Below are 14,304 nucleotides of genomic sequence, written 5' to 3'. Positions count from 1 at the left end.
TATTATCTTAATAGTGGGATCTCTCAGCCACAGCAAAACTGGTAGTAGGACAGGGCCTACCATCAGCTTAGGTAAACAGACTAGGAGTTTCTGCACTCGGGAAAGAGGCTACTGAATTACTGTAGTCTGGATGTGGAAACTGGTTAATCACTAGGCGTCAGCAGAGAGACCACTGAGACACTGACCACAGCCAGGAACGTAACTCACTACGAGTTGTGTCTCATCGAACGGTTGAAAGTTTGATTCCCAGGATGGCTGTGAATATACACAGGGTTTAGATTCGATAGAATGACAGAGAAGGCTAAACCTACTGCTAGTGGTCATGACAGTAATCTCACAACTTCTAGTAAAACTTGTAGTGAACACAATAAGGATTTCTGGATTGTTGTCATTTACACAAATGAAATCCTTTGTGATGACTGCCCAGCTGGTGTTGGGCTGCGTCAAACATGGCCAGCGCAGGCTGCCCAGCTGGTGTGGGGCTGCGTCAAACATGGCCAGCACAGGCTGCACAGCTGGTGTGGGGCTGCCCAGCTGGTGTGGGGCTGCGTCAAACATGGCCAGCACAGGCTGCACAGCTGGTGTAACATGGCCAGCACGGGCTGCACAGCTGGTGTGGGGCTGCACAGCTGGGTTTGGGCTGCGTCAAACATGGCCAGCGTGGGCTGCACTGCTGGTGTAGCATGGCCAGCACGGGCTGCACAGCTGGGGTTGGGCTGCGTCAAACATGGCCAGCGCGGGCTGCACAGCTGGTGTGGGGCTGCGTCAAACATGGCCAGCACAGGCTGCACAGCTGGTGTGGGGCTGCCCAGCTGGTGTGGGGCTGCGTCAAACATGGCCAGCACAGGCTACACAGCTGGTGTAACATGGCCAGCACGGGCTGCACCGCTGGTGTGGGGCTGCACAGCTAGGGTTGGGCTGCGTGAAACATGGCCAGCGTGGGCTGCACTGCTGGTGTAGCATGGCCAGCATGGGCTGCACAGCTGGGGTTGGGCTGCGTCAAACATGGCCAGCGCGGGCTGCACAGCTGGTGTGGGGCTGCTGCTAACATGGACAGCAGGGGGCAAACTCCATGTCAACAGCGTTTCCAAAATGTTTAGGTGCCCAGACAAGCACAAATTTCACATGACTGACTGTGGTCGAAATGGGTACTCTGATATATGCAGTCAATTCCCGTTAATCTTAAATATTCACTGTTCAACATTAATTGGTGCGTAATGGATCATAGTACAACATCAATCTGACAATTCATACTGACATTGACATGCTTTTTCCAAAACCAATCAATAATTTAGCATTATATTTAAGTAATTTAACGGAAAGTGCACCATACAAACATTTCAGCCTACGTGCCTCCAACTCTTTACTCAGCACTCATCCATTTACTTCCACTTAATCCCCAGCCTACTAAATCTTGGAAATTTAAATAGAGACTCACTGTGATGGATGTTTCTTTTGTTTGGTGTTAGTTTATGATTATATGTGTTATTGCATTTTTATTGATTATTCTTATTGGTCTTATTGTTGAACTGCGGGTAATTTTTCATTTCACTGCACATTTATGTGTATGTGACAAATAAATGACTATTGATTGAGACACAAGGAACTATAGTTGCTGGTTTTCCAAATAAGACACAAAGTGCTGGAATAACTCAGTGCATCAGGTAGCATCTCTGGAGAACATGGATAGACAACGTTTCAGATTGGGACTCTTCGAACGTTGCCTATCCATGTTCTCCACAGATGCTGTCTGACCTGCTGAGTTATTCCAGCAAGTTGTGGTTGGGGATTCAAGTGTTTGTCCAGATACTTCATAGAGTCATGCAGCAGGGAAACAAGCCCTTTGGCCCAACTCATCCATGCTGACCAAGATGCCCCACTCATGCTAGTCTTATTTGCCTGTGTTTGGCCACGATCCCTCTAAGCCTTTCCTTTCTATGCTTCTGTCCAAATCATTTTTAAATGCTTTGTACCTGCCTCAACAACTTCTTCTGGCACCTCATTCCATATGCCCAACACCTGCTGTGGAAAAATGTTGCCCCTCAGGTTCCCATTAAATGTTTTCTCTCATCTTCAAGTTCTGGATGTTAAACGTTGTGAGTGCAGTATTCTGTCATTTGAACTTTTCAGCAGAAGTGCTAACTGGTAAAGTAGTAAATTATTTAAGCTCATAACTGTGGAATCAATTGATAGGCCAGACTGTAGAACCTTCTCGTTCAGTCGACACGGATTGAAAACTCGCTGTGTTCAAAATGCAGCAGTACAGAGAACCACAAACTCACTCACCTGCAGGTCTGCATCAGAGCTTGCATACTTTGAAAGAAACCAGTCTCCCTTTTCTCCTTCAGATAGTCTAGCATTTTCTAAACAAAGGGCAGAACCGGGAGACAATCACATTTTGCTGTAATGATCAACTTTACATTTTTAATTATTTCCCATAGCTTGCCTTCTCTCATGGAAGACAAACATTTACGGCTTAACCAGAATGAGATTAAAAACCAACTCTTCAAATGAATAGGTTTGCCAGGCCTCTTCAAATTTAGATTTTTTAGATTTAGAGATACAGCGCGGAAACAGACCCTTTGGCCCACCGGGTCCGCGCCGCCCAGTGATCCCCGCACATTAACACTATCCTACACACCCTAGGGACTATTTTTACATTTGCCCAGCCAATTAACCTACATACCTGTACATCTTTGGAGTGTGGGAGGAAACCGAAGATCTCGGAGAAAACCCACGCAGGTCACGGGGAGAACGTACAAACTCCGTACAGATGGCGCCCGTAGTCAGGATCGAACCTGAGTCTCCGGCGCTGCATTCGCTATAAGGCAGCAACTCTACCGCTGCACCACCGTGCCACCATACTCAGAGTGAGTATGCAGTTGTACAGGGCCCTGGTGAGACCACACCTGGAGTATTGTGTGTAGTTTTGGTCTCCTAATTTAAGAAAGGACATTCTTGCTATTGAGGGAGTGCAGCGTAGATTCATCAGGTTAATTCCCGGGATGGCGGGAATGACATATGATGAAAGAATGGGTTGACTGGGCTTAAATTCACCGGAATTTAGAAGGATGAGAGGGGATCTTACAGAAACATATACAATTCTTAAGGGATTGGGCAGGCTAGATGTAGGAAAAATGTTCTCGATTTTGGGGGAGTTCAGAACCAGGGGTCACAGTTTAAGAATAAGGGGTAGGTCATTTAGGACTGTGATGAGGAAAAACCTTTTCACCCAGAGAGTTGTGAATCTGTGGAATTCTCTGCCACAGAAGACAGTGGAGGCTAATTCACTGGATGTTTTCAAGAGAGAGTTAGATATAGCTCTTAGGGCTAACAGAATCAAGGGATATGGGGAAAAAGCAAGAACGGGGTACTGCTTTTGGATGATCAGCCATGATCAATATTGAATGGTGGTGCTGGCTCGAAGGCACCTATTTGTTATGTTTTATTAAAATCCATGTAAATCACATCTACCACCCTGCCTCAGCAGATTTCTGTACATTTGTAAACCAGGTGGGGTTTTACGATAATCCAGATATTTCCTAATTACTTCATTTACCTGATCAGCTTAATTTGAATTTTCTTGCTGCCAAAATAGAACTTGAACCCTGAAATATTTTCTCTATGGAGTATTAACCTGATCCTAATTACAATCCAGTCATTTCCACCATGCTAGCCTATCCTGAATTACTATACATCCTGAATATCCTGCACATTACTGTTGCAGTAATGCTTGACATTTATAATAATAAATAAGACATTCAGCATAAAAAGATTGCATAAAGAAGCAATAGTAATGTATAATTTTCTACCTGTTGGACTTCATTATTACCGCCATTCAGAATGGAAATACCAAGCTTTAGAGTTGAGGAAACCATTGCACCAGGCTCACCTGTGAAATGGAACAGAAGGAAAATTGTGGCAAGTAATTTAACCAAAGTTCGTGCATCGGCAACAGCAATGTCACCTAACACGTTCCAGATTTTAGTTTATTTTCTTTTGCTAAGTTAAATGCAAGCTCCAAATCCCCTGGCAGTTTTGTTGTTATATTTTTCAGGTTTGTATGGAATGTAAAATAAACTACTTAAAATGCACTACCCCCTTTAATTTTTATAGTTATACCTTTAAAAAAAAAAAATTATTCTCTCTTCCCAATAGTTTATAGTTTTTTTTTTCTTTCTTTATTTTTTATTTTCTCTCTTTAAAAATTAAAAAATTGAAGCTATGTAAGAACTTTGTAACAAATTTGTCTTTTATATCTGTACATATGCTTTTCAAAAAAAATAAATTAATTAATTAAAAAATGCACTAGCCTAGAACTCGCAGCAGAGTATCCCAAATGCCAGGCATAAGTATGAGCATAAAGAATGTAGGCACAAAATGCTGAAGTAACTCAGCAGCATCTCTGGAGAGAAGGAATGGGTGACGTTTCGGGTCGAGACCCTTCTTCGGACTGTCCACCTTCTACCTTCGATTTAAACCAGCATCTGCAGTTCTTTTCTACACATCTATATACTAAAACTCTTGTTCGTTTGTTTGTTCCTGAACTACAGCCAAAAAAGTACACGATAGCGGGACAATTATAGGCCCACTGTACTCACTGTCATCCCTTTGGTGCTAATGGATGAAGCTTCATTGAAATCAGTGTTATATTTTAAAAGTTATTCACATTTTAAAGTTTAAAATCTATCTCCTAGGGAGGGAGGATAAGGGGGGGGGTTGAGGGGGATAGAGTGGGGGGGGGGAGGAGAAGGGGAAGGGGGGAGGGGAAGGGGAGCGGGAGAATGTGGGGGGTGGAAAGTGGGGGGGAGGGAGGGGGAGGAAGGGGGAGAGGGTGGGGAGAGAGGGGGAGTGGAGGGGAGAGGAGAGTGGGAGGGGAGGAAGGGGGCGGAGGGGGGAGTGTAAGAGAGGGGAGAGGGTGGGGGAGAGAGAGGGAGGAGAGAGAGGGAGGAGGGAGAGAGGGGGGAGTGGAGAGTGGGAGGGGGGGGGGAAGGGTGCTGCACCAATGCAGGAGAGGTTTGGGCCCAATGGGTCCACTTCGTCTAGTTTTGTCCTAAGCATAAAGGATGTCCTCTTTATACAAAGAAGGGCAATCAAAAATGATGCCTCAAAGTCCCCAGTAGCAGATATTAAAGCATTGGTATTTCTGCAGAATTTCTTCTCTGATACAGTTAGCACCATCAGCGAGTGCATTCAACGAAACTAACTATACTTAATATAGTTATAATAACTATACTTAATATCTGCAAAAGGAGAAAACGATTTACCTTCACATGAAGAGATCCACTATTTCCTCCCTTAGGCCCTCAAGACACACATGCTGTACCATAAGAATCAGACGAGCAAGATCTAACTCCAATTATTGCTCACAATGTATTTCATTCTTTAAGAGCTGTTACTGCTACGCTGGCACAGAAGAATAACAATAAGGCTTCTACTATTAATACTGGTGATGTATGTTAGATTGGTGAAACTGAAAGGTAGACATTTTCTAACATTCTTACCCTTGCATGCACTAATCATCTGTAGAACCATCTCAGCAGACCCTCGGCTATGCAATCTGGATTGCTGGTAGAGTAGTCTTTGTTTCTCCATCTCCTTTTCCTATAAAAAAAAAGAAAAATACTTTTGTTTATAATGTACCTTTCATACCTCATGGTGTCTCATAACACTAAAGAAATACTTTGCAAATGTAATAACAACCTGATATTGATTAAAAAACTCTGCTGTGCATGGACCATTCATACTGAAATGATTCTTCACAGAGACCAGGCACGTGATTGAAGGGAATCTAACCTGACTTGGTTCTAATTTATGGAACCTCGTGCTAGCAACCCGCTTTAGATAGGTTCAATAAAAATTAACCCTAATTCAAGCTCTCAATCAGTTTCCCACAGCTTTCACACATTCAATGTCACAATTTCTATACATTCATCGTAAAGCAAGGCCAACTCTCTCTCTACTTAATACAAGGGGAAGGGCACCTCACGAGAACCTCTAAATATGATACCTCTTATAGAAACTTACAAAATTCTTAAGGGGTTGGACAGGCTAGATGCAGGAAGATTGTTCCCGATGTTGGGGAAGTCCAGAACAAGGGGTCACAGTTTAACGATAAGCGGGAAGTCTTTTAGGACTGAGATGAGAAAGTTTTTTTTCACACAGAGAGTGGTGAATCTGTGGAATTCTCTGCCACAGAAGGTAGTTGAGGCCAGTTCATTGGCTATATTTAAGAGGGAGTTAGATGTGGCCCTTGTGGCTAAAGGGATCAGGGGGTATGGAGAGAAGGCAGGTACGGGATACTGAGTTGGATGATCAGCCATGATCATATTGAATGGCGGTGCAGGCTCGAAGGGCCGAATGGCCTACTCCTGCACCTATTTTCTATGTTTCTATGTTAAGGCCATAAGACTGGAGCAGAATTACGCCATTCGGCCCATCGAGTTTATCCCTCTCAACCCCATTCTACTGCCTTCCAGTAACTTTTGACACCCTTACTAATCAAGAACCACCGAACACCTGCTTTAAAAATACCCAGTGACTGGGCCTCAACAGCCACCTGTCTCTACAATGATCTCGCTATTATTATTAAGGTCTGATACTGGCTCATTTGCCAGCAAATCCCCTTTCCCCTCCATTATCAGATTATCAGACTCATGGCATGCTTACATCCTCAGCACACTTCACAACTAATTTTGTGGCCCATTAATGCTAATAGTGCAGGTATATTACAGAGACAGGTAGACACTGCCCAGTCCATAACTGACCCCACTCATGTCAAAAAGACAGCCAACATCAATGACCCCCCGAGCCATGCTCTAATTTCGCTCCTACCATCAGCAGGAGGTAGAGGAGCCTGAAAGCCATGACCAACAGGTTCAAGAATAGCTTCTTCACAACCACAATTATATTCTTCAACATTACACAACACTAACTGCAGCAACGGCGGAACTGACGTATGAGGAAAGATTGAAAAGACTAGGCTTGTATTCACTGGAGTTTAGAAGGATGAGAGGGGATCTTATAGACACATATAAAATTATAAAAGGACTGGACAAGCTAGATGCAGGAAAAATGTTCCCAATGTTGGGGGAGTCCAGAACCAGGGGCCACAGTCTTAGAATAAAGGGGAGGCCATTTAAAACTGAGGTGAGAAAAAAATCTTTTCACCCAGAGTTGTGAATTTGTGGAATTCTCTGCCACAGACGGCAGTGGGAGCCAAATCACTGGATGGATTTAAGAGAGAGTTAGATAGAGCTCTAGGGGCTAGTGGAATCAAGGGATATGTGGAGAAGGCCGGCACGGGTTATTGATTGAGGACGATCAGCCATGATCACAATGAATGGCTGGCTCGAAGGGCCGAATGGCCTCCTCCTGCACCTATTTTCTATGTTTCTATGTGTCTAACAATGAACTTCTATGAATTGTCTTTGGTTGCACTAAGAACTTTTGTGTTTATTTGGACGAATATTAGACCTGTCATTTTATTGATTTTTAAATAAAATTACTACCTATTATCTGTGTGTATTGCATTTATGGTCCTGTTAAGAAAGGACCATTTATGATCCTGCAAGAAATAATTTAATTATTCTGTTGTATGGCCCGAACCTTGGCCGCCACAACCTATCTTTATTCGCCAGAGATGCTGTCTGACCCTCTGAGTTATTCCAACACTTTGTGTCTTTTTGTTTTGTTGTCAGAAGTATATCATGCACTTACTCAGTTGTCAGAAATATATCATACACTTGTTCAGAAAAGGAGCGAAGGTTAATCCAGTAAAATGCAGGTCTGATTTGTATGTCTGGATTTGCAGTTTCTTGGCCTCATATATAGTGTATAACTAATAATAGCTTTGGCCTGAATGCATAAAAAGCAATTTGTATTTGACTAATTCAATTGAATTATTTATTTCTAAGCATGTATTTAGGGATTAGCAGAACCTGTTGAGCCTATTAATTTACTTATAATCTTATAATGGAACTGCACCTGCAGAAGCAGCTGCTTAATATACAGGAGTTTCAGTGAGTGTAAAGATATGGAAAATTATTCAATTTTCTGACTGAAATCTATAGCTTACATGGTTTGGAATTCTTGTGGTTCATTGCAGACTTACTTCAAAACTAAGCTCAACGTCTTCTTCATTTTCTTCTTCTGCACCTTCTTCAATGTGACAACTCTGAAAGTAACAGATAAGCTCCTTTCAGCAATGGTAACTTTAACATAAATAAGAAGTGGCATTTAAGCTGCATAATAAAATATACAAACGTTCAACACTTCTCCTGCTTTGGTTTTGTTGCAACTTTACAGATATTTATGAAGCATATTCATTGAATTGAATACTCTGAAATCAATAAAATAACAATCAAATTGAAAAGAGAATAACTGCATCTGCTTCCAGGTGTTGCTTGTACAGTATCTTAATGCCACTTTATTTTATATTGGCTGAATGTGTCTCTGATGTACAAGTACAGGTACTTCTATAACTGTAAATTACCGTAACGTTCAAAATCTGAGATGGCCAGGTGTCCTGCATCAGTATCTATTGAACATGATCGGAAATCTGGGATTTCAGACTGGTTACCAGAGGTTATAAACTGGAATATTCTGGTTATTTTGTGAAACAGAAAAATAAAATACAATCTACAAAAAGCAAAACATGATTGAGATACCTCTGATTTTTTAAATATGGTAAAGAAATATGTAATGACACAAAGCAATGTTTTTTAAAAATAATGCTCATCTTTTAGATCATTGTACATGACTGTATGTAGTGAGAATGTTCAAAATATTTATCCGAATGAATGGCTACACTTACCTTTGCCATGATATCAGCATATGACATGTAGAGAAGGTCCATTTCCAGTTTGCTGAGGACAATTAAAAAAATTTCTAATGTATACTAAAACCTAAATGAACATAAATAGTCAAGGCAATCATAAGAGATACCATTCCATCCCAGTCAGTCAAGTGTCAGCCCCAGTTAATTACCAGCTACAAATGTGTCCCTCACCCTCACTCCCACAATCGCTGATTTTTTGTTGGTACAATATGGATAAACAAAGTAAAATAAAGCACTTGCAAAGAATATTTGTTTTTACAATTCTATGACGTGCCTCAATTAGATTTGTATTTCACATGCTAGTTTACAGGTGACATTCTTTTCAAAACGTTTGCAATGAGATGGATTCTAATAATTGTTGATGGAAGGTCATAAGAGTCGTGGAAACAGGCCTTTGTGCAAACTTGCCCATCCATCTTCTTGATTAGTAAGGGTGTCAAAGGTTATAGGGAGAAGGCAGGTGAATGGGGTAGTGGGAATGATAGATCAGTCATGATTAAATGACGGAGTAGTCTCGATGGGCCAAATGGCCTAATTCTGCTCCTGTGACTTATGAACTTATGCTGACAACATTAGCATTCTGGGCTAGTCCTATTTACCTATATTTAGCCCATACTCCCCCAAAACCTTTATCCATATATTTTATAAAATGTCTTTAAAGAGTTGGAATAGAATCAGCTTCTACGGCTTTCTCTGGCAGTTCATTCCAATAGATTACCCTCTGAGTGGAAACATTGCCCTTGAGCTCCTTCTTAAATCTCTTCCTTTTCACTTCTTATTTTAGAAAACTCTAACCTGGAGTTCAATTTATCCATGCCCCTCATGATATTCTACACTTCAATAAGGTTACCCTTGAACCTCCTACACCATAGCAAAAGTCCCAGTCTACCCAACTTCTCCCTATAACTTAAGCTCACATCCAGATAACATTTGGTGAATATCTTCTTCATCTTTTCCAACTTAATGACATCCTTCCTCTAGTTGGGCAATAAGAACTGCACACAGAACTCCAGTGTGATCTCCTGATATCCCAACTTTTGTACTCAATACCCTTCTCAATGAAGCCAAGTGTGCCAATGCCTCCTTCATCTCTCTGTCCACTTGACAAGCCACTTTCAGAGAACCATGCACCACTATTCCTGGTCTCTATTCTACAGCACCCTCCTGGTTTCTACTATTTGCTGCATGTTCAGCCCAGGTTTGGCACACTAAAGTGCAAGTCCTCAAACTTCTCTGTTTTAAATTCCATTTGCCATGTCTTGACACATCTTCCTAACATATCAAGATCATGTTGTAAACATAGATATCCTTCTTCACCATCCACTATATCACCAATAATGTTGTCATCTGCAAATTTATTGATGATGTTAACTGCATTGTTTTTATTCCATCACATAAATTGCATTTGCCATAGGATTCCTGTGTCTATTTTCCAGCAGGTGGGGAGGAGTCAATTGAATGTGATTTGAAATCCTGAGTACGGTTTTATTATTACATCTTTTCATATCTCAGCCCCCCAGGAGCCTCGGCCGGCCGTTCCGGTACAGTTTGACTCCTCTCGGAGACTGTGACCTCTGTTAGTCCAGCAAAACTGATAATCCAGCAAGGAACTAAGAGTGCCGGAAAATTAGTGGTGGACCTGTATTAATTCACCCTTCCCTTTCAACCCTCACTGCAAAATGTTGACACATTTTTCTTTAGTGTTTGACTATGCAATTATACATCCATACCTCTTCTCAGTTAAAGCAGTACGACTAAAGTGAAGAATCAACTGATGAAGTGGATCAGGTTTTGATTCTTTTGCTTCTTCCTCCTCCTCTTCTTCTTCACCTGACTTCTATCGATAAACCAGGCACAAAGCATATCAGCAGTTGAATAAAGGTCTAAAAGAGCTCCATAGGGCTTGAATATGTTTTACACACACACACACACTCATAGCAAAATCTTTATTTGGCAATTTTTTGCACAAGTACTCATGAATTATAAATCCATAATCTAATGACCAGTTTTAACAATGTGAAGAATTGTTTTTAAAATCTTGCAATCAATTGCATTCAATTGCATATTTTTTTCACACTGATATATTATTTTCTTATTATCTTGGCAGACATATCTTGCATTAAGTGGATATTGTTAATAAAAATGCACACACCACTATTAATAAACAGTTAGTTTTAGCTGAAGATGAATTACTTTATGAGATAACAGTATGCAGAAGATTTTTGAAATATGCCCTGAAAAGTTATATTATTTTGTAAAAGACTCCTAATTTCACAATTTTCACAACAGATATTCAATTGGATGGGAAGGATGCATTTCCTGCTATGTTTCTGAAGCCTCTTCCTTTAGAATTGTTTGACTGTACAAATAGGTTTCATATTTTAATCATATTGAAGAGAAAAGATGTCAGTTATCCAATTTGGATCCATATCATCCATTGTTCTGGGTCCTTAGTCTTCCACAATTATCGTTCTCTGCACAGCTTTAGGGGGAAATTACCATGAAGTATTCCTAGTTGGACGTATGCTGAGTGGGCAGATCATGGCATTCATTAGCATACAACATTGTTTTAAAGCAATGCAAGATGTGAGCACCACAAACACTGAACAGCCAAAATGATCCTCACCACTGTTATTCACAGTAATCAACTACTTACAGGTTAATTGCTGGTTGATTTCTTCCAACTATTGACACAATTTTGCTGGCGTCTGCACAAAACCAGTTCCACCAAAATAATGACAACAATGCCGTAAAACTCAGATAATCCGATATCCTTTCATCCAGATATTCCAGTGTCTGGGCAATTGGCTCACCTGGTGGTTGCCTGTACTCCCTTTTGAACTCCCCTTGAACTCAACAGGCCTCAAAAGGGCCCCATTCTTGTACTCCATAAACCTCACTGTAGTTCCACTCAGGCTTCCTTGAAACTCACAATGGGATCTGTTTCCCAAGCTTACTTTAAACTCACGTGGTTTACTGGAACAATTATTACACAACCATGTATAATGCAAAATAGCAAATTAAAAGTGTGTTCTGTACTAATAGAAATAATAACCAACCGTCTGGAAAAATTTCCAGCGTAGCAACAACAATCTTGAAGGTTTGAAGTTTTGGAATATTATTATGGTACACATTACCTTTACAGTACGGCATAACTGGGAAAATAAGACTGCATGCTGTCACAAAAGGGCGAAAAAAGAAAAATTCTCAGAAGCCTGATCATGAGGCATTATTTATAGGTCATTATAGGTTATTTGACAAAATGACCAAAAGATTTTTCTCAGAAGGTAATTAACAGCAGAGCTGAAGAAAGAGAGTAAGAAAATCTCAGGAAACAGATACATTATAATTACCAGATAACATAGAGCCAGAAAGGGAAATTGGCTGGTCCTTAGATAAATAAGGTAGATGCAGCAGGACATGGATACTATGGACAAAACAAGCTTGAAGAGGGCATGCTAGATCAGAGAACAGAAGCTAGAGGAAGATGTTATTTAAGTCTTAGGACAAGAACCTTTGAGACTTAGCCTTATCCATCTCTTTGACAAATAAATCCATAAGTGCCTTGCACTTTTCAGTGAAGGTAAAGATGTCAGAAGAGGTGGGTTTAACAAAACAGTGTGCCATAGAGAAAATAGACGAGTAACTAATTTTGCTTTCTAAGATAATCCAGAAACGATAACCATTTTTGCTTTGTTAGTGCTTCAGTGGCATGGCAGACATGACAAAGAAAAATGTGGGCTATAAAATGAGTTTAAGGAACGGAGACGTTGGTAGAAGCAGTTACAACAGCACTATTTAAGAAGTATTTAGAAAGCACGTGAAAAGGCAGGGAATAGATGGACATATACCATGTGCCAGCAGATGGGATTGATTTAATTTGACATTCTACTCGGCACAGGTGTTGTGGTTTGAAGAGCCAGTTTCTGTGCTGTACTATTCTATATTCTATTTTTAGCTTGTTATAAATGCATGGTCAACAGTAATACATCTGCATAGATTTGTCACAATTCCTTCTGACATTTCCTTTATTTCTGACATAATTGATGCCGTTATACATTGCAGAGAACATAAAATGTCTCTCTATAAGATGCGGTAGATGCTGGAATCTGGAGCAAAAAGACAATCTGCTGGAGGAACTCAGTGGGCCAGTTAACACCTGTGGAAGGAAATGGACAATTGATGTTTCAAATTGAGCCCACTCATTTAGATTGAAAGAATAGAGGGGCGATAGCCAGTATAGAGAGGTAGGGAGAGGGGTGGGACAAGAACTTGTAAGTAATATGTGGATCCAGGTGAGGTGGGGCAGGTGATGGACAAATGGAGCTAGTGGGGCAGGGAAAGGGTGAAAAATATGATAGAGGCTGGGAGAGGACAAGTAGAGATAACAAAGGGCAGACACAAGGAACTGCAGATGCTGGAATGTTGAGCTAAAACACAAAGAGCTGGAGCAACTCAACGGGTCAGGCAGCATCTCCGGAAAATATGGTTAGGCGATGTTTCTGGTGGGAACCTTTAAAGACCCTTTGACAAAGATCTGCAGATTATGGAATCTGATGTGTAAATAAGCTGAGAACTAAATAAGGGAAGGATGGTGAGCAGATTGGAACAGTAGGGAAGGATATAGGGTTCTAGGGAAGGGAGAAGCAGGTGACGGGCAGATGGGTCATATGGGGGTGGAAAGAAACTGGATTATAGGAGCTGCAGGGGGGTTGGAAGGATGGGAGTGTATGAGAGGACCTGAGTAGATCAGAATGAGAAAGGAAAAAAGGGAAGACAAAGAGTCAGAGGGGGAACAGGTTATCTGATATTGAAAAATTCAATGTGTATGCCATTGGGTCGTACACCACCCAGGAGGAATACTGTTGCTTTAGTTTGTCTCTGGCCCCACCCCAGCAGTAGAGGCAGCCAAGGTCAGGTACATCAGTGTGGAATGGAAAGAGGAATTAAAATAGCCGTTTTAGCCCAGCTCTTTTATCTGCATCAGTATAATTGCAGAAGGCGTAACAATGGGCACAGTGTCCTGCTTATGGTCTGATGGAGTAAGGGAAAAAAACATCAATTAACTGAAACAATCAAACCAGGTAACAAAGATAATACTGACTATTGTCTTGATTTTCAACGTTTTCAAGGAGAGTAGAAAGGGAATTTATGGAAATTATGAATTATTTAAAATACTCAGGTGTCCAAGTGCATTGAAGCGAACATAGAACTCATCTGGACAATATAGCACACATGGTGCATTAAGTTTTCAAGAATTCCATGGAATGTATTCTTGCAGTGTTTTATGTGGTAGTGAACTCTGTAGTATGCCGACATTACTGCTTATGGACTGCTATAAATTAATACATCGTCATCAGTTAGCAGAACATATCTGTGATTACTCATTTCACATTTACAGAAGAAAGAAATTATACTATCAGATGGAAAAGTCATATTTGGCTATATCTTAAGGCTCAACTTGT

At 40.9% G+C, this 14,304-nt stretch overlaps 1 protein-coding gene across 5 annotated transcripts in view; it reads right to left on the bottom strand.

Annotated features, from left to right (window-relative positions):
- The window catches only part of LOC144611871 (ryanodine receptor 1-like), a 479,550-nt gene that overhangs the window by 86,736 nt on the left and 378,510 nt on the right, over positions 1-14,304 (bottom strand). For 4 of the 5 annotated variants that reach the window (XM_078431182.1, XM_078431183.1, XM_078431185.1 and 1 more), the window contains 6 exons: positions 10,570-10,676; positions 8,816-8,867; positions 8,114-8,176; positions 5,505-5,604; positions 3,813-3,892; positions 2,287-2,363 (listed from right to left, as the gene is read on the bottom strand). In XM_078431182.1, the coding sequence (XP_078287308.1) occupies positions 2,287-2,363; positions 3,813-3,892; positions 5,505-5,604; positions 8,114-8,176; positions 8,816-8,867; positions 10,570-10,676 (479 nt within the window). The remainder of the gene's footprint in view (positions 1-2,286; positions 2,364-3,812; positions 3,893-5,504; positions 5,605-8,113; positions 8,177-8,815; positions 8,868-10,569; positions 10,677-14,304) is intronic. The other variant, XM_078431186.1, reaches the window with a different exon arrangement.

This window comes from Rhinoraja longicauda, chromosome 41 (genome assembly GCF_053455715.1).
Source record: "Rhinoraja longicauda isolate Sanriku21f chromosome 41, sRhiLon1.1, whole genome shotgun sequence".
Classification (NCBI taxonomy): Eukaryota; Metazoa; Chordata; class Chondrichthyes; order Rajiformes; family Arhynchobatidae; genus Rhinoraja; species Rhinoraja longicauda.
Note: the sequence above shows the minus strand (reverse complement) of the source record. Positions and strands in the feature narration are given on the sequence as shown.